This window comes from Carlito syrichta, unplaced genomic scaffold, assembly GCF_000164805.1.
Source record: "Carlito syrichta isolate Samal-C Ts95f unplaced genomic scaffold, Tarsius_syrichta-2.0.1 Scaffold307112, whole genome shotgun sequence".
In the NCBI taxonomy this organism is placed as follows: Eukaryota; Metazoa; Chordata; class Mammalia; order Primates; family Tarsiidae; genus Carlito; species Carlito syrichta.
The window spans coordinates 1,828,039-1,850,945 of NW_007251208.1; the positions used below are offsets into that span (position 1 = coordinate 1,828,039).

Genomic DNA, 22,907 nt, shown 5'->3' on the forward strand with positions numbered 1-22,907 from the left:
CTGCCCAGGCGGGTCTCAAACCCGCGGGCTCAAGCAATCCACTCACCTCAGCCTCCCAAAAGCGCGGGATTACAGGCTGAGCCACCAAGCCCGGCTAAACTCTTAGTTTTCTATGACACATTATAGGATATTAAGAAAATCCAGGAGCCTTGAACAAATAATCTGAAGACAAGCTTCATGCTTTAGCTCAGTCATTTTAATAGTCCTGTGACCCTGAACAAGTAAGTTAGACTCTCTGGAATGGTATATTTGCAAGACCACTGTAATAATACTTATCAAAATGAAGAAAATTATTTTTAAATTTAAAGTTTATATAAACATAGCACGCATACATTGTTTCTTATTATGCCTTGGTTAAATAAGCATATATTTTAAGAAAATAAGTGAAAAACTCAAATGCTATAAGAAAATTTGTACATAGTACATAGTACTATCCATTACAGCAACAATCTAGCAGGAAAGAAATCACTGTGGGGTGGTGAGACCCGTAAAGATCAATGTATAAAGCCAATGAGACAAGCCCCTCCACTTGAATGGTCGCCAAGGCAATGCATTGATACTCTTGGGGTCCCTCAAAGTGAGTTTGGAAGTCACAGTTCCTTAACAAACAAACATAACACTTCATGCTCAAAAAGTAAAAGTTAAAAGCTGGACAAGGTGGCTCACACCTATAATCCCAGCACTTTGGGAGGCTGAGGGAGAGGATTGCCTGAGCCCATGGGTTCGAGACCAGCCTGTGCAACTTGGTGAGACTTCATCTTTACAATAAATCCAAAAAAAAAAAGAAAATTAGCCGGGCATGGTGACATGTGCCTTTTGTTCCAGCTACTTGGAAAGCTGAGGCTGAAGGATCACCTGAGTCCAGCAGGTCGAGGCTGCGGTGGCTATGAGCATGCCACTGCACTCCAGCCTGGGCAACATAGTGAGATTCCAACTCAAAAAAAAAAAAAAATTAAAAGTTAAAAAAAAAGACAAACGTGATAGTGACTCAGTCAGAAATCCAATAACTTCTAAAAGTTTACTTGAAACAAATTAGCAGCCCAAAGATACTCAAATATGATTAAATAATAATTTTTTTCCACACAGGGCCGAGTCTAACTGTTGATTATGCCACTGAAACACTTTAATACCAACTTACCATTACTGCAATGTATTTCTTTATTTTCATTCATAATCTGTGGAACTGCAGCAAAAGAAGAAAGACATGTAAATTTAAAATGAAAACTATTAATCAGAAATTTTAAAGTACTTAGTTATCTCAAACATAAGATAATTATTAAAACATATTTTATTTATTTAACTCTTATATACCAGTAAGCACTTCTGAAACTGAAAGCTACAATTAAACAAAATAAGTTACTGAGTCAAAGCTCAGAATAATGACTATCTCAAATAAAAAAATATTAAGGGAGAAAAATGAATGGTCTAAATGTAACCCATTGCCTGAAGATGATCTACTAAGGTTTCTTCTAGTTCTGTAATCCTATTACTATATGAGTAATTTCCCAAATGATTAGAATTACAGACAGCTCTGACGACCATTCCAAAAAAAGAGTTCCAAAATGACTTCGACGGGTCATTGACTAGGTACTGGCATTGGTGCATAGCTTCTCAACGGGAATACTTTGAAGGTGGCTGAAGTGCTGACTCACAGTGAGGTATGTAGCACTTTTTCTAGGATGAGTTTGTAAACTCAATTGTCAGGCCTTGCATATAACAATAGTCACCCTACTGTGTAATAAAACACCAGAATGTATTCCTCCCATCTAACTGTAACTAATCTCTACTCATCCCCTCTCCAGCGTCTGGTACCCACACTTCTACTCTTTACTTTTATGAGATCAACTTTTTAAAATATTCCACATGCATAAGATCATGAGACATTTGTCTTCTCTATCTGGCTTATTTCAGTTAACATAATATCCTCCAGAATCATCCATCTTGTCCCATACGACAGGATTTCATTCTTTTTTAATGACTGAATAGCATTCCATCATGAATATAGACACCATTTTCTTTATCCATTGATGGACACTTAGGCTGATTCTATATCTTGGCTATCATGAATAGTACTCCAATAAACATGGGAGTGCAGATATCTCTTTGACACACTGATTTCATTTCCTTTGGATATATACCCAGTAGGGGAATCACTGGAGCCCCAACTCTATTATTTTTTAAGAATAAAAATCTCACTGTTTGGGGGAGTGCAAACTAGTACAGTCTCTGTGAAAAACAGTGTGGCAATTCCTAAAAGATCTAAAAATCAATCTTCCATACAATCCCGCAATCCCCCTACTGGGAATATACCCAGAAAAACTCAAACTACTCTATATAAAAGATAACTGCACATGTATGTTTATCTCAGCATTGTTCACAGTAGCAAGAACATGGAACAACCATGCTGCCCATCAAAAGAGGACCGAATTTTAAAAAAAGAAGAAAAATCTTCCCAAATTTGAGAGAAAATAGCATTTTCTCATTTACTTTCTTTTTATTGCTAAGAAAGTTAAATATTTTGTATATTTTTTGACCAAGAAATAATTATTTTTATGTTGAAATAAGGGGAAATATAAAATTTTACCTTTTTTATTTTCTATTGTACCAAATGACACTTGTGGTTTTTCAATGTTCTCATCCTCTGTGAAGGAATTCCTACAAATTCAATGCCAAGCAACTCAGAATTAATGAAATGAACAAAATACATGGAAATCACATCTAACACACTATCTTTTCTTCTGTATGGACACAATTATGTTGATGAACACAAAGAACCACTTCCTGGATTTCTTTACTCAAAACTGGCCATCTAGCCCAAAGGGGGTGGGTGGAAATATCATCATCTCTAATCAGTAGAAGTGCATTTGAAGAAAACCAGGGCAAAAAGTCACTCTTCAGTCCAAAAGTGAGGAATCTCAGACAGGCTCGGTCGAATAGAAATGATTCAGGAACACACATTCTTATTTGCAATCTGTTTGGCTAAAGTTGTACAGTTTTGTAGCAAGAAGTCTTGGAAACTTTGAGGCACAGCCCAAAAAGAACATGCATCTAATTGAAGAAATATAAATGTACCATGCAGAAATGCCTGATGTCTTGCCAAGGCTTCTGTCCTTAAACTTTGATTAACAGTAGTGAATGTTAAGGGTTAGTTACATCTGAATTGTCTCTGTTCGCCTCCTTTTCTCTACTGTATAACTAAATGCTTAGCAAGATTGCCCTTTAAATCCTTAAATTTGGCACCAAAATATTCTAAACTGCAGACAGAAAAATTGCTGGTCTGGATGCTAGAGGACACCAGGTATGATGGTCCGCAGGCCCTTGGCATGACTTTCCCATGCTGGTGCGGTCTCCATTTCTACCCCATCAAAATGGAGATAACAATCATTATCTTACTCCACAGGATGCCATGAGAATTAAATAGCATTTTCTTTGTTAAAACATATTATAAATACTTATTGTCCAAAATATTGTGCTGGGCACCATAATAAAGAAGAAATGAATAAGGCATACTCAATTCTTTCAAAATATAAACATCAGATAGAAAATTAAGAAGAATAGAGAAATTTAAAATATGACTAATGCTGGAAGGTGTGATACTTTTATTGCAGCTTTACTTTTTAAAGTGTCTATTCCAGGTGAATCTTGCAAATGATACAACCCTGAAATGCACAATTCTGAAACTCAATTTTGGCAACATTACTATCTTAATGGAGTGAGACACTATGTGTATAAAGGCATCTTGTAGTGATGTTCTGTGTAATTTTGCGAATAAACTGTTTGTTTCAAATCCTTGTGGATTTTCATGGAAAGCATTTCATTAGATCAAAGTACAAAGGCGATTTTATTTCTACTAAAGTACAAATTAGCACATGGTGCCCAAACTGATTTTAAGATTTTCATTCTGTTCAAATTTATACTCATTCTGTTGAGATCTCTTGATCTTGAGCCTCAGGGCACACACACAACCCGCCTCTACTAATGTTACCTGCTGACTTTCTCTCGCCTCACCTGTTGCTACAAGCAGATAATCTTTATTTAAAAGAAAAGATGAAGTCATTGAACCACATAGGTAGCATACACATATAAAATAGACGTTTTGTGTAGAAAAAAATGGAAGGTGACCCTTGTGAAAATAAGGGTAATGATGACCTCCTTGTCTGCTTGATGTAATGGAACACAACACCAGACCATGGATGAGAAGGCCAGGGTACTAGTCCTCACTCCATTAGCTCTGCAACTTAACCAAACGAACCAACTTCTTAGCATCTTAGTTTCTCATCTGGAAAATGTGTACAACATGCATCTTCCTTACAATATGGCATGAATGATAATTAAATATGTGTGGATGGGTTTGTGTGTGTGTGTATACATATATCCCTTTGCACTCAGAAATATCTTGTGGATCACCTATCGGCAACTTGACTACACTTTTTTATGAAATAGTAAAAAAGGAATCACTTTATACTAAATAGTATAGTGTTACAACCAATTGTTTTATTGTAATGATATTTGGCTTACAATGGAATTTTGTATATTGAGGAACTTATTTATGACAAATAATCAAAATTGTATATCTTATATTTTTCTAACATATGATCATGTGTGAAAACAGTCACCAATATGCATTGCAGGTTCATGGATACATGTTGTGCAACAATTGTTTGTTGGACATCTTCCACCTGATATTTTTCTATTTGAGCAGACAATGCAGTCTCATTGTTTTTCCTCCCACATTAATAATATGTAATTTATTGTCCAGTCTGTTGTTTGAAGATGTGGAAGGACGCACTCGTGATTCCTGAAAACCACTTCTCAATTGATCAATATCTCAGTATATAGTCTATCACTTTATTTGCTTTTTCATGCAATTTGAATGGAAAACTGCAAGAAAACGTATATTTTTGAAAAAGTTGCGCTTGCATAAGTTTGTCCTGTATAATCACCAGCAATCTATTGTGTCCCCTCAGAGGGAACATTCGAGTGCAAAGGGCACTACTGTATTGAGGAAATGAGGCCAACATCATAATGGCATGGGAATTAAAGTGAGTTCTGATGCTGGGAGCTTTCCTGAGAATTATCTAAATATATAATTATTTGTATTTTTGAATCATAAAATAAGTTTTTTATAGAATTGTTTTCACTATCTCCTGAGGCAGAAGAAAATAAAGTCAATAGAACTGAAGCTAGGCAATCCTCTCGCCTCAGCTTCTCAAAGTCCTGGGAGATATGTGTGAGCTACTGCAGCTGGTTAAGTTCGAGACCAGCCTGGACAACATGGTGAGACTTTGTCTCTATAATAAATCAAAAAAAGTAGCCGGCATGGTGGTCTATGCCTGTAATTCCAGCTACTTGGAAGGCTGAGGCGGATTGTCTTATCCCAGCAGGTCTAGGATGCAGTGGCCATGAGCATGCCACTGCACTCCAGCCTGGGCAACAGAGTGAGACTCTGATTCAAAAGAAAAAAAAGAAGAACTGAAGCCATTCCTGAAGGTGACTGCAAAGGACGTACGTAATGGTGGCAGGGCCATTGAGCCTTTCAACTTCCTGGGAGGTCTAGGTTTACTTCTGTTTCACTGGCAGTAGAAGAGTCAACCAATCCTTAATTCCATCCATATAAAAAAGCATGCAAAACTGTAGGTGCTACTCCTTTTCACCAGCTACTAGAGGCATAATTTCACCTGCTACAGCTCCCTTTCATTCCCTAATTACTGCCTCTCATTAGAATGGAAGTGGAAACAATAAAATTTACATATATTCAAACAGGTTTGACCCAGAATAAAGTTACACCTCACAAAAACTCTCTGAATAAATACTTTTACTGTATACAGCTTGTACTCTGACGGAAGGTTCAAAAACAAATCTCACCTAATTTTTTCCGTCTGATACTGCCACAATTCAAGGATATATATCATAGAATGAAACTATATTGAAACTTTCAATTTTAAGCATTACTTTATAGTGTAGTCAAGTCTTGTTGGTTTGAAAAGCTGTTGGACGTATTTGAAGACCACTAGAATCATTATGGTTTCAATGCTTTAAAGACATTTACTTTCCAGAGCATGAAAATCTGGGCACATTTTTGTTGTTGTTGCTTTCTTCAATGTAGGCAAAGCCCTTTGAAATCAATATGTGGACTAGAAATATATTTGGACAGCGCAATTCAAATTTGTGGCTATCTTACCATTCCAGTGGATGTAGCTGTGCCTTTGTATTCATGAGCTGAAATTGTTCAAATGCATTTAAAAGAGACCAGTATTGGGTCAGGACTGAGCCAGGTTTTCCCATAGGATTTGCCATATCATAAAATTCACGCATCAAAGATTGAATCCCAGGAGTGGTAGATGGGAAGAGCTGAAAGGAATATTCAAACAGCACAAATTAAAGTCCTTATACTTAATCAAATATTTGAAAAATCAGTTCTTTATTTAAAATGCATTGGTCACTACTACAATTTAATTTTCTGTACAGTTGTCAAGGTAGATGCCACTTTTTATAAGGAGCTAATTTGGTCAATGATCACATTTGTAAAAGGGGTGCATTTTCTTTTCTTTCCATTGAATAGAAATAATTTCTCCTTCCTGTTACAAATATGTGAAAACACCTGAATAACTGAGTCAGGCAGAAGGAAGAATAAGAAAACCTGTCAGGTAACAAGTGGATTATATCATGATGAGATATGTTAATCTCACCGCCCCCCGGCAAAAAAATTAATGGTTATCCTCTCTCTACTCTGAGGTCAGGAAATTGGAGTTTACCCTTGCAAAATAATTCTTCATTTCTTTTTCAAATTGTGTTGAGAGAAGTTTACCACATTCACAATATCTAAAGATATGAATTCCTGAAGGGTAAGACTAGGTTGGTTTTATTATCTTTTTATAATACTAAGCCAAACTCTTGTGAACGTGATGCTCACTATATTTACATTAATTCAAATGATAATGTGCTAATTCAATTATCTTTAGGGAAATAAACTTAATTTGAACCTACCAAAATATGGGGCTATATTTGAGCAAGTGTCAGACATTTATTAATTTAGTCAATTGATTAAAATCATAAAGTAGCATATGTAATTATATTTTTTCCATGAAGTTTTCTTTTATTTAATTAATATTTAAAGCATGATACACATCTGAGCTGTGAACATTGTACCTGTGAACACATACATGCTTTGTGAATATCTTGGTTTGCTTTGGAAATAATTTCATTTGGTATCTTGGGGGATAGTAACACACACACACACATACACACACACACGTAAGAATCAAAAGTAAATACTAAGCATGCACATTCATCTGTAATAAAGTATCCTTTGATACTGACCAAAAAATAAACAGAACAAGAAAATATATAGAAGAGAAAATAAATTCCTTTTCTTAAAGGTATAAACCAGGAAAAGTTAGTATAATTTCTTAACTTTTCTTTCTTTGAAGTTTTATATAGAGTTATAACAAATTAAGATTTAGGTAGTTTTCTAAAATATTCTTATTATTTTCAATTATATTTGATTTAACACAAACAACAGAGGTATAATAAACAGAAATCAATTTTGGTTGCATGTAAATGTACCAAAGCTAAAAGCAAAACTTCTTCAGAAAAATGTTGATATTTTCCATTTGAACGCTGTCAAATTCTGGCAGCTGTGCTAATCCCATATTCTTCCACCTTTAATAAATATTGGTTGTCAACTATTAAATTAAAGCATTTGCCGGGTTCGGTGGCTCAGCCTGTAATCCCGCACTTTGGGAGGCTGAGGTGAGTGGATTGCCTGAGCCCGCGGGTTCGAGACCCGCCTGGGCAACTTGGTGAGACCTCATCCCTACAGTAAAACAAAAAATTAGCCGGGTGTGGTAGTGCTTGCCTGTAGTTCCAGCTACTTGGAAGGCTGAGGCGGAAGGATAGCCGGAGCCCAGCGGGTCGAGGCTGCGGTGGCCTGGACAGCCACTGCACTCCAGTCTGGGCGACAGAGTGAGACTCCAACTCAAAAAATAAAATAAAATAAAAACATTTAATTTTGCTCATCTTGCTATTTAGATCTCTGAAAAGGGGAAAGAAACTTATAAAGCTTTATGTTTCTTAGAGAAATATCTTCATCCAGTTTGAAGTCAGAATCAGGTAGCTTACAGCTGATCTACTATAATCTCAGTCATCAAGAGAAAGAAAATCTCGCTTTTGTTTTACCAGTTGGAATTGTCCCAGACTCCCGAGTTCCTTTATGAAAGTCATAATTGAGTTAATTTCTTCTAAAGACAGACACTGACTTAATTCTTTTGGATAGTTTTCACCCTATATGAGAAAAAATTTTTTTAAAAATTAAGCAATTGCTAAAGAGCCAAGCCATGTTTAGCCCAATCATCTCCCATTTCATAAACTAATCAAATTTTAACTCTATAGGGTACAATATCTGTAAATAATTAGCGGAGTTAATCAATGCTAAATAATACATGAAAACTTCAATTTGTCACAGCGGTGTCTAAATATAAGAAAACTCCATTTTTGACATGGAGGACCTAGATAGAAAAGTTCAATGATGCTTTGGTAGTGAGGTTGGGGACACACCAACATGCCATAAAAATCAACCAGTGCTACTCTGAAGTACTACACCCTATTCATCAGCATCTGCCAAACATGTTAACATATGTGAATCCTTAAAAAAAAACTTAGTGTTGGACCGTGCTTGGTGGCTCAGCCTGTAATCTCAGTACTTTGCGAGACCGAGGTGAGTGGATTGCCTGAGCCCTCGGGTTCGAGACCAGCCCAGGGACTTTAGCGAGACCAGCTAAATAAAAAATTAGCTGGTTGGTAGCACGCGCCTGTAGTTCCAGTTACTTGGAAGGATAAGGCGGAAGGATCGCCGGAGCCCAGCAGGTCGAGGCTGCGGTGGCCCTGAGCATGCCCCTGCACTCTAGCTTGGGCAACAGAGTAAGACTCCAAATCAAAAAACAAAACAAAACAAAAACTTAGTGTTATAACTCAAGTTCTCTGATGTCAATCTGGAACACTCATTACTGTTCTAGATTGCCTCCCAAGAATTCTAACATTCCTCTCAAAAGTATTCTATAATATATAATGCATATTATTCATGATACCCACAAATATTCCTTTGGGACTGTTTTTTATTTCATTTTCATTCCATAATTTCATTACAATCAGTCACTACATACTTAGTTGACATAAAAAAATAATACTGGTCCTCAGGTCAGAAAAAAACAAGAAATGTAATATAACAGATACCAATTAATTTCAAGTGAATTATCAAGGTGCTTAATTGCACAATAAATAGAATAGCATCTTCTAAAGTGTCACTTGAAAAAAAATCAGTACACAAATATGCACTTACCTTAAATACATTTGATCTATAAAGTCTCCGAAATATCTCAGAAAATACAGAAAGTGATGATTCATTTGAGAAGAGAAAATTGAAAGTGTCTTTTAAAAGGAATTCTTCTGTATTTTGGTCCTCAAAATCCATGTTATAATTATCTTGAAAATGTAAATGCTCATGTACCTTTGAAAAAGTAAAAGTACAGCAAATATTTTTTACTGACTTTTAAGACAGTGGACTTCTAAGACAGATTTATTTCCTGCTGGATTGCAGATCAGAACTGACATCTAGTGGTCTTTCTGGAAATCAACAGTTTTATAAATGTGAGTAGTGTTCTTTAAAGATATAATTTAAAGACATAACTCTTTAATGTTTGGTATTAAAAAACTATATGTGACTGTATTATAAAGTCACATTAATTTATCTTGAAACCGTTTATATTTGAAGAATTTGTGTCCATGGAAGATAATGCACAACCTTTTTTCAGAACAAAACATTTTAAAAGGCATAATACAAAGTATTATATATGTGTGCACAATAATAAATGACTACCAAAAGATGTCAATTTATAAAGTATCAAAATGTTATGGATAAGTCTTAGAACTATTCAACCAAGTGTCTGAGCCATGTACAATCAACTGGTATACCTGTATAATAGTTCGAAAACATTTAAATGCTATACGAAGTTGATTTCTGGTTATGCATAATTTTATTTTCCTCCTCTTCCTTATTTCCACTCCATATCTCAAGGTACGGTTTACTATAGACTAATTTAATAATTTTTAAAAAAATATTTTTGCTACTAAGGGCTATTTAGAGGAAAAGTATGTTGGGGAAGATGATCCGAAGAGTATACTGGGGAGGAGAGTAATGAATCAAGGTATATTTTTTAAAACTTTGATTTACACACACTTATACTAAAAATTTTTCAAAAGTTCTCGTGGCTTTTTAGATTAAAATACAGATCAATTTTGAATCAAATTATATGTAAAGAATAAGAGAATTATCTTTTTTTATAACAACATGTAAATACAGTGCGTAACCTGCTATTTTCTATTATCTACATGTCTGCTTTCCTCCACTAACATTTTTTTTACTTTATACTACATTTATTTTATAAGCACTGTTTGAGTCATAGAAAAATTCATCTATGTTTTATAGGAACAAATATATTTTCCATATCCTGGTTAATTCCCTGAACCACAGTGAATACAAGCCTATGTTGGCTTTGAAAAAAGTTGCTCTTGACTGGTTACTATAAATGAAAATGACAACAACCACAACAACTACAACATACACACACACACACACACACACACACACACGGGGGGGGGGATCCTTCGCCAAAAGGAAATTCACCCCATTCATGAGGCCTTTAGCCTACTCACCTGGAGCACTACTGGGTACCTGAAACTGCCATAACCAATATCAAACGTTAAAAGTTGAAAACATAATCTGCATCTAAAATAAAAACATAAAGTAACATAAAATTATATTTTCTTTGCCACATTAGCTCTGTTATTGGGTATCCTATTAATAATGACTACAGTTAAATTTCAAAATCTGTACTAATTAAAAAGAGTAGTGGCTTGGATAATCTGAAATTACATAGAGTTAATTCTTGAATTTGGATTCTGTTTATACTTTGCAGAAAATACAGAAATACTCAAGTATTTATGACTCATACAACTAAACAATGAAGTTATTTCTTTAAAACCTACATATGGAGAAGAAAATATCTATATGCTAGGGAGTTATTCATATAAGAAGTATGATAAAGTTTAAATTGAGCTGCTCCCCTTTTTTGACAAACTAGATTTAACATTTCCTGAGAAAAAAGGCAATAAATTATATTCAAGTGAACAGAAATATAGGGGCATAGGTTATTAAATTTTCTTAGCAAAGTTTTTTTTGTTTTCTTCTCTGCATTATGAAATCAGTAGGATATTTGAGAACAAAATGTTTTATATATACTATATCAGTAAAATTAGTCAATGCCAAGCATAAGTGATAGATATAACTGAGTTTGAAAGAGGACTGAAATTTTAAAATTCAAGTTAGAAGTTTGCACTTCTTGTCACCACTATTTAGATATTATTGACTCCGTTACATGTTTTGAAGCTTTAGAATCTATAAACTGGACCACATAAGTTTAGAAAATCATCTTTGTATACTGTTACAACATTTTTCCAAGTACCAAGTACCTGTAATAATTAATATATATTTTCACCAACAATTTTTAGAAGGTAAATTTTTCTTTTTTGTTTTTAATTTCAATTTGTTTTTACCTATTGAGGGTCTTTGGTCCCAGAGGAGATGGTTCACTGAATACTTCAGCTGCAAGCAGGAGTTTGCTAATTGCTTCCTTCATGTTATCAAAAGCCCGAAGAGGTGAACTGGCTCTCAGGAATGTCTCAAAAAATGTTTGCAGCTATGAACAAAGTAAAGGATTCATGTGTTGAAACAACAGTCTCAATTCAGGTATCACTTCTAAGGTGACCAATTTGATGAATTTTTTAAAATTATCTTTCCTTGTTACACTCTAAACAGCTCCCTGAGGCTTAAATAGATTGTAATTTAAATTATACATGTGCTTACTCTATTTTCTTTCTCTCATTTCTACATTTAATCATGGAAAGTGCAGTGGAACTATAATGAGACTTGTGATTAGGACTCCCAAGTTTAACTTGTAACTCTACGAGGTTTGTTAGCTTGGACTTGACACTCATGCCTCCGAATCTTTGTGCCCTTCTCTTTAAAGTGGTTCATGCCTACTAACAAGAGAGACATAAAGCCAAATTAGAAGAACATTTATTTGAAAGCCACTGCCAGGTATGAAATTCAGATGTTAGACAGGGCGTGGTGGCTAACACCTATAATCCCTGCACTTTGGAAGGCTGAGGTGAGAGAATTGCCTAAGCCCACAGGTTCAAGACCAGCCTAGGCAACTGGGGGAGACCTCCATCTCTATAATAAATCAAAAAAATTAGCCGGGGGTGGTGGTGCACGCTTGTAGTTCCAGCTACTTGGAAGGCTGAGGCAGAAGGCTCACCTAAGCCCAGCATGTAGAGGCTGCAGTGGCCATGAGCTTGCCACTGCATTTCAGCCTGGGTAACAGAGTGAGACTCCAACTAAAAGAATAAATAAGTAAATAAATAAAAGAAATTCAGAGGTTAGCTTCTTATTATTATCAATTTTCTGCACATATTAGAACAAAAATAAATGTATCAAAATCACTTCTTCCTCACTCCATTATGTATGGGTGATATAGACAACAAAAGAAGAATCTAAGAGAGCCGTAGCTAATGTTTTCATTTGAGAATTCATGTGGATAGAGAGGATAAGGCAGTATTATGAAAGGAGGAATGATGTTTAGGTTTATATCTTCTCAGAAACACAATTATTATCATAAATGTATATTTTTATTTGCTTAAATATTAAAACAATAACAGCAAAACGGCCTCTTGAAGAAGCTTCTCATCAAAGTTGAAGCCAATATTTTTAAAAAGTAAAAAAACAAGTCTCATATTGATTCATAGACTTTCTCTGAATAAACATATCCTTTTAAAGACGAAGAACAAAAAATATTTTTTGTAAAAACATGCAGCAGATACTCTATTAATATTTTTGGAAAAACAAACCAAATCTATCTGAACTGCATAAAATTGCAAGGTGAAAAACCTTTGTTGTTATGATAAAGAAGGACAAATACTAGCCCAAATTGCCTGAGAAAAATGTAAAATGTATCTTTAAAACATACAAACAAAATCCTCTGAAATAAGCAAATACTGGCTTCATAAACTTTTATCAACTGAAAACTTTAAACCCAATAAGATTATACATTAAGAACCTAAGAACACATCATTAGAATTTGGCAATTAGGATGTTTATCCATTTTACTAAGGAAAAGAAATGTAGCGACTAGAATTAAAAGAAAACAAACTATTGCTAACACTAAAAATGTTAACACCCTTGAGTCAAAATAGAGAAACATGATGTTTTTCCAAATAAAAGTCACTCATCATATTTCACTCAGTTCACCATGTGACCCAGAAAGAGTTATTTGTTACATTGCTGCATTTCCCCATTTTAATTAAGTTACCTGAATAACACAGAGGTTAAAGTTAATAATATTTGGAAGTTGGCAATGTCTGTGTAGCATATAAGACAGATTGGTTATCAGATTATATCCTCTATGGGGAAGAATAATTAGCAAATTTATGTCTTAGGGTTGCATTTATATTTCTAATGTGGACTAGATTGTTTCTTAATTTCTGACTGTAATGAGGAGTATTGTATATGGCATGTCATTTCATTCATGTTAGTGAGAACGCTACTCTGGAAAGCAGTGTGCTCTGTGCTTTAGGGGATAGGTTGCATAGGACAAGGTAACACTGTCGATCCTGGAGGCAAAAAGTTCCAGGTTCACCTTTGGTTCTGTGTCAAAGTTGTGTGACCTTGTGGGATTAATAACAGTATTTACTTCATAGTGATAGTGCTATGATTAAATGAGAGACAGTGCATAAGGCACACACCACCCATCACAGCCATATTCAGTATCTGGTAGCTTCTTTTTTTTTGTAATTAAAACAAGACAAGTCCTAGGAATATAAATTGTTCTAAAAAATGAAGTCTTAAACAAACAACAACAAAAAAATCCACGACCACATAAAGGCAATTTCATTTAACATCGTTGTTTAACCTCTCTCATAAGGCAATGCATATTTGTGATACCAACCAAGGAGGAACATTTTTAAAATAGAAGCCTTTGAGTAGAAATGTTTTGTTTTGTTTTGTTTTTGTTTGGAGTGCAGTGGCTGCTCCTGGCCACCGCAGCCTCGACCTGCTGGGCTCCGGCGATCCTTCCGCCTCAGCCTTCCAAGTAGCCGGAATTACAGGCATGCGCTACCACGCCCGGCTGATTTTTTGATTTATTGTAGAGATGAGGTCTCGCTGCCCAGGCGGGTCTCGAACCCGCGGGCTCAGGCAATCCACTCACCTCAGCCTCCCAAAGGTGCGGGATTACAGGCTGAGCCACCGAGCCCGGCTGTAGAAATGTTTTTAAAAACAGAAGATAAACAGGTGTGATGGTTGAATGAACCACTCCAGGTGTGTGCCCCACAACAAAAACTAAAAAAGAGTAGAACTGAAGGACCCAAATAACTGGCTTTTCGCTCATTTCTCGAAGAGCTCAGCTGGCTGAAGGAAGGCCTAATGCTAACCCACAATTGTGAAAACCAACAGAATTAGCGCATTCCTGCTTTTATGACCAGAAATGTGAAAAGACGAGAGAGGAAATGACACTCACAAAAGCCATACTCAAAAAGGAGCTATGTTTCTTATTTTCGTGTTAATTCTGTTGCCTATTTTTGTCTCTGTGTAGAGTCCCCTCTCTCTTACTGCATGTGTTTTAATTTATTTAAGTACTTCATTTAAAAAAAAAGTTAGATGAGTGTGATCCCTTCTATTAAATTGATTTCATGTAGTGCAAGCAAACAATATATGCCAGAAATTAAAGTAAGATCATGCTAATACTTAATATGTATTTTTAAATAAATCATCCACTTCCAATGTTTCCAAAGAGGGCACAGCACTTCTATCAGTTCTTGTAAGTAATTCATTTAGACTGTGTGAATGACATTTTTGAGTATCTGGTTGTACTGCAATTTGTTATTTTAATTGCATTTCCTTAGTCATATGACTTGAACTCTGTGCATTTCAGTGTGCTAAGATGTAGAACAGTAGAACTGTGTTCAATGAGCTCATCAGGCAATGTCAAATCTAAAATTATTTGACATTAATTCCATTCAAATGCCACCAGAACCTGAAAAATTTTACCCAGGAGCTTTCTTAACTCAAGCACAAATACCTGAAAGAGCACCTTCACCTTTGCTGCTAGTTAAAAATAATCAAGCCATGAACTCAAATATCAAGGAGACTTCTAATCAATGTTTTTGAATTAAATAAATATGAGAATATAAGCTCCTAAGGAAATCAGGGCCTTGGCAGTGAGATAAAAGTGAATAAAAGAACATCTTAAAACTTTTAACATGACATGATTTTATGAACTATAAATTTTCCTCCCTCCATGTAAAAATGAAATATAAATGTGGTGCAAAGCAAATTATACAGAAAATTACCTTGTAAGATCATGGTTGTTAAACCAGGTAGCTAAAGCATCACCATTTGTTTGTACTTGTGTAAAATTCAAGTAATAACCAATAAGGTATTTACATCTATACAAAATTGATCCATTCAAGCAACATATTGAGATACAAGTAAATGGACCAAAATTACCAATTAAGAATGAAAGGAAAGGACAAGAGAAATAGAATGAAAGTAAAAGTATGTATAGAAAAACTTCAATCGCGTCTTTGATATTTTGCAATACTTCCAAGGTGCCCTTATTATGTGCCTCATTCCCTCAGCTCATATTTTACAACTCCTCCCATGTTATGTTCTGGGTTCCACCTCATTATGTCTCTCTATCCTCCCATAAGACCTTGGGAGAATTGCTCTCAATGTCAACATATGCCACTTTTTCTGTGTGTAACTTGCCGACCTTGCCTGGACGATGAGATATTTTTAGGTCAGGAACAATCCCATTTTATCTTTGCCAAGTAGGTATTGAGTAAACACTGTTGAATAAATAAACCTATAACATTAAAGAAACCACAGAGACCTTGATAGGAAAAATAGCTTGCTGTAGTTTATGGAAAACATAACTTTCCTCTTTAGGACAGCATGTTTATCTCTTACTCCCATCTTACGAGAGAGAGAAGATGCAGTTTTCTGGTGATTTGTAATAAAATCTTTGAAAATTAGAAACTTATGGCTATTTGAGAGAACTTTTGTGATAAGAAAATTTAAGAGTTAGACCTGAAGATGAAAAATTAACCAATATTAGTGTGGTTTTTTTTTTTAAAGTAGTGTTCTTGACTAACTGGGGAACCATAGCAGAATACAAGTATTTTGAATTTCAAGTGGTTTTTAATAGCATTGCACCTTGCTAAATCTTACCAGATTTCTCGCAGTTATCGTGTGAGAGAGAATTTTTTATCTTCTCAGATTAAAAAAATATGTTGGTTCTTAAAGTCATTTTGTACCAACAATCACATAAAAAGATAGTCAATATCACTAATTACTAGGAAAATGCAACTTAAAATCACAATGAGATATTACCTCATACCCATTAGGATGGTTACTATTAAATAAAATAAATAAATACAGAAAATAACAGGTATTGGCAAGGATACAAAGAAATTGGAATCATTGTGCTCTGTTGATAGGAAAGTAAAATAGTACAGCTACTTGAAAAACAGTGTGCTAGTGCCTCAAAAAGTTAGTAATAGAACTACTGTGTGAGCCAGGAATTCGATTTCTGAGTAAACAGTCAAAATAATTCAAAGCAGAGTCTCAAAGAGACATTTGTACATGCATGTTCATAATAGCATAAATGATAATAGCCAAAAGGTAGAAGCAACCCAAGTGTCCATTGACAGGTGAATGGACAAACAAAATGTGGTATGTACATATGGTGGAATATTATTCAGACTTAAAAAGGAAGGCGATTCTGACACAGGCTACAATGTGAATAAACTTTGAGAATATTTGCTAGGTGAAATAATCCAGTCATAAAGACACTGTGTGGTTCCACCTACATAAGAAATCTAAAGTAGTCAAATATCTAGAAACAGTCAGAAGAGAGGTGGTTGTCAGGGAAGAGGGGAGAAGGGAAAATAGGGAGTTGTTTAATGGATATATCATTTCAGTTGTGCAAAATGTTCTGGATATAGGTTGCACAATAACGGTGTGAATATACTTAATGCTATTAAACTGTACCCTTAACAGTGGTTGAAATGGCAAATTTATGTTATGTATATGCAACTACAATTTTAAAATTTTAAACATCATTTTCCAGTTTTCACAGCCCCACTCCCTCCACCAAACGTGTTTAACCACTTGCTAATTTCATATTGCCAGTGTCCCAAAGAGCAGTTCTTTAGTGGTTAGAAATTTTGCAAAACAAAACAAAACAAATCCCTCTGCTCCTCCTCTATTTCTCAGCTTCTACAAATAATGGGAATATTGTTTATCTCTATGCCATCTCTACTTAGTCTCTGTTTTACCCTTGAACACTCTTTAATTTTTAAACTTTTTGTTTATTTGTTTAAGATGTGAAATATCATCAGCAACCCCGAATGCTGGTAAGAATGACCCAGAAAATATGGCAAATTAGTGATGAAACACCAAGCATATGGGAGGACTGTTCCCAGTTCCAGTCAATGCTTAAAAGAAAGTATCACACAAGAGCTCAAACCCAAGTTTATCCATGGACAGAGCTAAGGGCACTTCACTTAGCATACAATATCCAAGATTCGATGTCTTTTGTCCAAATTAAGGGAGAAATAAGAATGCATTCAAATCTACCTACTTTTAGTACTGCTGGAATTCAAGTCTGTAGTTTTTATTGATATTGTGATTCTGTCTTTTTCAGACTCAACAGAAATTTCTCCATCTGACTTAAACCTAACCAGTCTGTTGTTCAACCTCTTGCAAACTTCTAAAATATAGATAAATTATCCACATACCTCAGAATTTTATCCCAATATATTTCATATATGAAAGTCTTTTTTTGATTGTCCTATAATCAGAAAAATACACTTATAAATTTAAGTTTTCAAAACTTCAGTGGCCCTGTGGCTCTAAGTTTTGTTTTTCTTTTTTAATGTTCTACCAAAGAATTATGATGCATTTATTGGTTGTATGCAATTAATCACAACAATAGCAATACATCACAAATCTCATGATTAAGTGATTTCTGAAACAAAAAGTAAAATGGTATTGGAAATGCAGCTCTCAGATGGATATGGTTTCTTTGCACCCAATTAATTCATATATTCTTTCAATTAATATTACTTGGCCGGGTGCTGTGGTTCAAGCTGGTAATCCTAGCACTTTGGGGGACCAAGATAAGAGGAGTGCCTGAGCCTGTGGGTTCAAGACCAGCCTGGGCAACATGGTAAGGCCTCATCTCTACAATAAATGAAAAATTAGCCGGATGTGCTGGCGCATGCTTATAGTTCTGGCTACTTGGAAGGCTGAGATGGAAGGATTGCCAGAACCCAGCAGGTCAATGCTGGAGTGGCTGTGAGTGTGCCAATGTATTCCAGCCTGGGAGATGGAGTGAGACTCCGACTCAAAAATAAAATTAAAAAAATTACTTGTTACTAGATAAAGAAAGATTCAGCATCAGTATTAATATTATTGTAATATAAGCATGAAAGAAACTTATTCACATAAATACGCAGACATGGATGGAAGAACTCAGTGACAGCAACATGCCTCAATTCCTGGACTCATTCCAAGAAATATCTGAAAAATTATATCATGAATTATCATGAAATATTATTCAACCTTGTTAAACACAAAGAACTGAAAACAGCCTCAGTTGTAAAGGATTTGTTACCTAGTGATTAGCTTCACTTTCTCTAAAGGGCACCATATTTAAATTCGTCTGCTTTTTTTCCTTTTTTAAGTAAATTTTTTTTCACCCTCCAGCAATCATCATTATACTCTCAGGGCTTAGTGAAAGCTAAGTCTTCCTTTTGAAGAGCAGAGGGTATATTAAAAGGATGAGAAAGAAGTACTGGCTGGCTTTAGAGGGGCCTTCTCAGCCAGATGAAATTTCAGGAAGGTGTACATATGAAAGGTGAAGGTATGGGCAATGTTTCCCTTAAAATTATCAAGGTGCCTGTGAACCCTTGGAGAGTCATCATGGATCCCAGCTTAAGTATGACAGCTCTGAATGTGGCCGCCTCTCATCCAAAAAACGCATCTGCTACATATGAGAGGGCTGTGACAGGAAGTGCAGTACTAGTGAGCTTTCTGGACCCTTGGAAAAAGTCTCCTTTATGTTTTAAGGGGACATGATTTAGGGGAAGAACCCAAATATTTAAAAAATAGAAGGGAAAAGAGGAAAAAAGACTTGAGAAAGGGAGAAAAATGACTACCTTACTAGCCTAAGTAATTTAGATGCAGATGTGGTCTTTAAATTTAATTCCATGTTGTATTTTATATTAATAGCTACCCTTAGCCAAACTGACACTATGTGAAGATATTGTGGACTGACATGCACTGTTTCATTTGTATTCATAGCAACACCTTGAGGATGGTACTCGTCATCCTCATTTTATAAATGAAGAGCCGGGCTCGGTGGTTCAGCCTGTAATCCCGCGCCTTTGGGAGGCTGAGGTGAGTGAATTGCCTGAGCCTGTGGGTTCGAGACCCACCTGGGCAACTTGGTGAGACCTCATCTCTACAATAAATAAAAAATGAGCCGGGCGTGGTAGTACACGCCTGTAGTTCCAGCTACTTGGAAGGCTGAGGCGGAAGCACTGCCGGAGCCCAGCAGGTCGAGGCTGCGGGGGCCGGGAGCTGCCACTGCACTCCTGTCTGGGCAACAGAATAAGACTCCAACTCAAGAAAATAAAAAATAAAATAAATGAAGAAAGTGGAGCTTGAGAATGCTAGGTCATAACTAAAATTATACAGGTAGGAGGCAACCAGTATAGATGTTGAAGCTGGTCTGCTTTGCTGCAAAGCCCCAGCATCATTCTTGCTCTTGGGTTTTTATCGTACGAAGGTTAGGAAAGTGGATGGACCTTGAAATCCAGAAGAATGAATCATCTGTGTTTTCACTTTCATGGAAAATGTGTTTGAAGCTGTAACAATTCTCAAATACATGCCTTTGCACCCACTAAAATAACAATTGCACATCTAAAATAACAATTCAACCACTTGAGAGTTTATGTAGCCTAATTACTTTTTGGTACAACTAAGAATATTTCTTTGTAACTTAATCAAATTGCCTGGACCAAGAAAAAATTTAAATCAAATGATTTAAGAATATAAATATTCTCATCATTTGTTTTAGTTCAGTGGGCTTGCTTGAGGATAAACCATGAAAAACTAAATTGACTGAACTGAAATTACGATGCTTTTTACTCATTCCCTGGAATTAGATTTTAAAACTCTAATATCAGTGTTTCCTGCTTCCAGTGACACGAATAATGTTATTCATGCATACTTCTTAACAACCCTAAGCCTTAAAGCATACATTAAACCTGGAAACTCAGAATGCAGATTCTATATGACTTAATCAGTTTCATGGTTGAAAATTTTAAATTTTCCCACAAATATATGACAGAATTGATCAGAAGCAGAGCATAGAAATACAAAAGGCTGTGAATAGCATAAAAATGTAATTATTTGCTTTGAATGAGAGGAACTTGATTACATTATATTCAACCTTCTTAGAGAACTGGCAGGTTTTCTTTATTATCCCTTCTGGAATCTCTCAGTGGGATATAAAGGAACAGAGAGATTTAACAGCAAAGAGCAAAAGCTAAAGTTGTAAAGATTTTATCATTGAACTCTCTATGTATATGCCTACCCATTTTCTTTATATGAGAACCATTGTTCAAGCAGGTCACAACTATTTCATTACAGTTAAAACACAAGCCTTCTTTGAGCTTCCAATAAAATAAGATCTGATAGCTCCTTTGAAAACTTTCCAGCTTTTATTAATTGTCCTGACTAGAAAATGACATTGAAATCAGGTAATATTTGTAACAGGCAATATTTGTTACAGACAGTACAAAAATTTGCAATTAAGAATGCCTTGGGCAGAAAGCTATCTGCCTCATATATCTATGAGGATTTTCAATGAGCAAGAAAGTAAAAAGATAAAAATATTTTCGATTCATATTCTGGATATTTTGTGCAGAGTATTTAATTTAGGTCTTACTAAGTCTCATGGTCACTCACAATTGAAAAGGAAATGTATTCATTATAAAAATAAGGGTTCTAGTTGTATGATAAACAAAATGATAGAGCAATTTGTTCTAACTTATGAGCGAGTGGTTGTAGTGTTTAAGTCTGTTGAATTCATAGATGAATTATAACCTTCTGCTGTTTACATACACACATCTCTCTTACACTCCTCTCACACCAAACAAAATTCATTCTTGCCCAGCACAGTGGCTCAAGTCTATAATCCCAGTACTTTGGGAAGCCGAGGAGAGGCTCAGGGGTCCAAGACCAGCCTGGGCAACTTGGTGAGACCTCGTCTCCACAATAAATCAAATAAAAATTATCTGGGTGTGGTAGCCTTGGAAGGCTGAGGCAGAAGGATCTGAGCCCAGCAGCTTGAAGCTGTGGTGGCTGTGAGTGTGCCACTGCACTCCAGCCTGAGTGACAGAGACTCCAACTCAAAAAAAGAAAAGAAAAAAATTGCATTTTTTACACGTTTTATGCATTTAATTATTATGCATAATATAAAAGTCCATGCTTTAGTATATAGTCAAATCTAATGCTATGTAGCCAAAATAAATGTCTTCTCGTTGTGTCCTGAGTACTGAATACCAACTTCCCTTCCCCAATTATTTATTTTCCATGCTGCCTGTCACCTTTATGAAGCCTAGTTCCAATCAAGTCATCCTCTGCTCATAAAGGACAGAAGTCCCCAACATTTACAGAAGGAGATAGTAAACAGTCGAAGTGTCTCTACTCTTTTTGTTACAAATAGTATTATTTTTATATATGAGAACTTAAAAGGTAATACATGCAATTCGTAAACTTTTTAAAATTAAATATGTCTACATGTATATTCCTTTGTCAATCTTCTGGCATATGGTCTTTCATTTACCTATGGGTAAACTAATTGAAATTGCAAATCATCTAATGTACAGAAACCTCACCTGTAGGTCACTGGTTTAACTGTAATTAGAGCAAGAACATAAAGACACTTGCAGAGAAACCCCAGGGCAGAATTGTTCTAGGTTTTACAATCACACCCCCCCCACACACACACAACTTTAAAAGTTGCTATGCCCATATTTAATTCACTCTAAATGTTTTAAAGAAAATTTTCTATATTGATTATTTTATAAATATTCAACTTAACTTTTATAAAAGCAAGTCTGTCTCTTGTTGCAACAGTTTATAGCGCATGAAGGTAAGCAGAGAACTCAACAGAGTAAGGGTCCACTTGCAGACAGCATGCTTGCCTCGGGTACTGAACGCTTCCTGTATTCTAAAACGGCTTACACGAAATGTATCTATGTCTAACCTACATTGACCACCTTGCCTCATTATACACATACAAATTCTAGCCAAATAAGGCAACTCATAGTTCCAAGACTATAGCCAATGTTTTCACTGCAAACTTCATGAAGTCTTTCCAAAGTAAATGTAGAAATCTATTTTATTTTTTATTTTTTTATTTTTATTTTTTGAGTTGAAGTCTCGCTCTGTCGCCCAGACTGGAGTGCAGTGGCCGCTCCCGGCCACCGCAGCCTTGACCTACTGGGTTCCAGCGATCCTTCCGCCTCAGCTTTCCAAGTAGCTGGAACTACAGGCGCACACTATCACGTCCGGCTAATTTTTTTATTTATTGTACAGATGAGGTCTTGCCAAGTTGCCCAGGTGGGTCTCGAACCACGGGTTCAGGCAGTCCACTCACCTCAGCCTCCCAAAGGCACGGGTTTACATGCTGAGCCACCGAGCCGGCAGACATCTATTT

The 22,907-nt window shown here is 35.7% G+C and overlaps 1 protein-coding gene across 1 annotated transcript in view; it reads right to left on the reverse strand.

Moving 5' to 3' along the window:
• CPED1 (cadherin like and PC-esterase domain containing 1) overlaps positions 1-22,907 on the reverse strand; it is a 325,934-nt gene that overhangs the window by 165,294 nt on the left and 137,733 nt on the right. The window contains exons 7-13 of the mRNA XM_008063879.2: positions 11,611-11,753; positions 10,711-10,783; positions 9,338-9,505; positions 8,179-8,283; positions 6,182-6,351; positions 2,586-2,655; positions 1,139-1,190 (exon numbers count right to left, since the gene is read on the reverse strand). Coding sequence (XP_008062070.1) covers positions 1,139-1,190; positions 2,586-2,655; positions 6,182-6,351; positions 8,179-8,283; positions 9,338-9,505; positions 10,711-10,783; positions 11,611-11,753 — 781 coding nt within the window. The remainder of the gene's footprint in view (positions 1-1,138; positions 1,191-2,585; positions 2,656-6,181; positions 6,352-8,178; positions 8,284-9,337; positions 9,506-10,710; positions 10,784-11,610; positions 11,754-22,907) is intronic.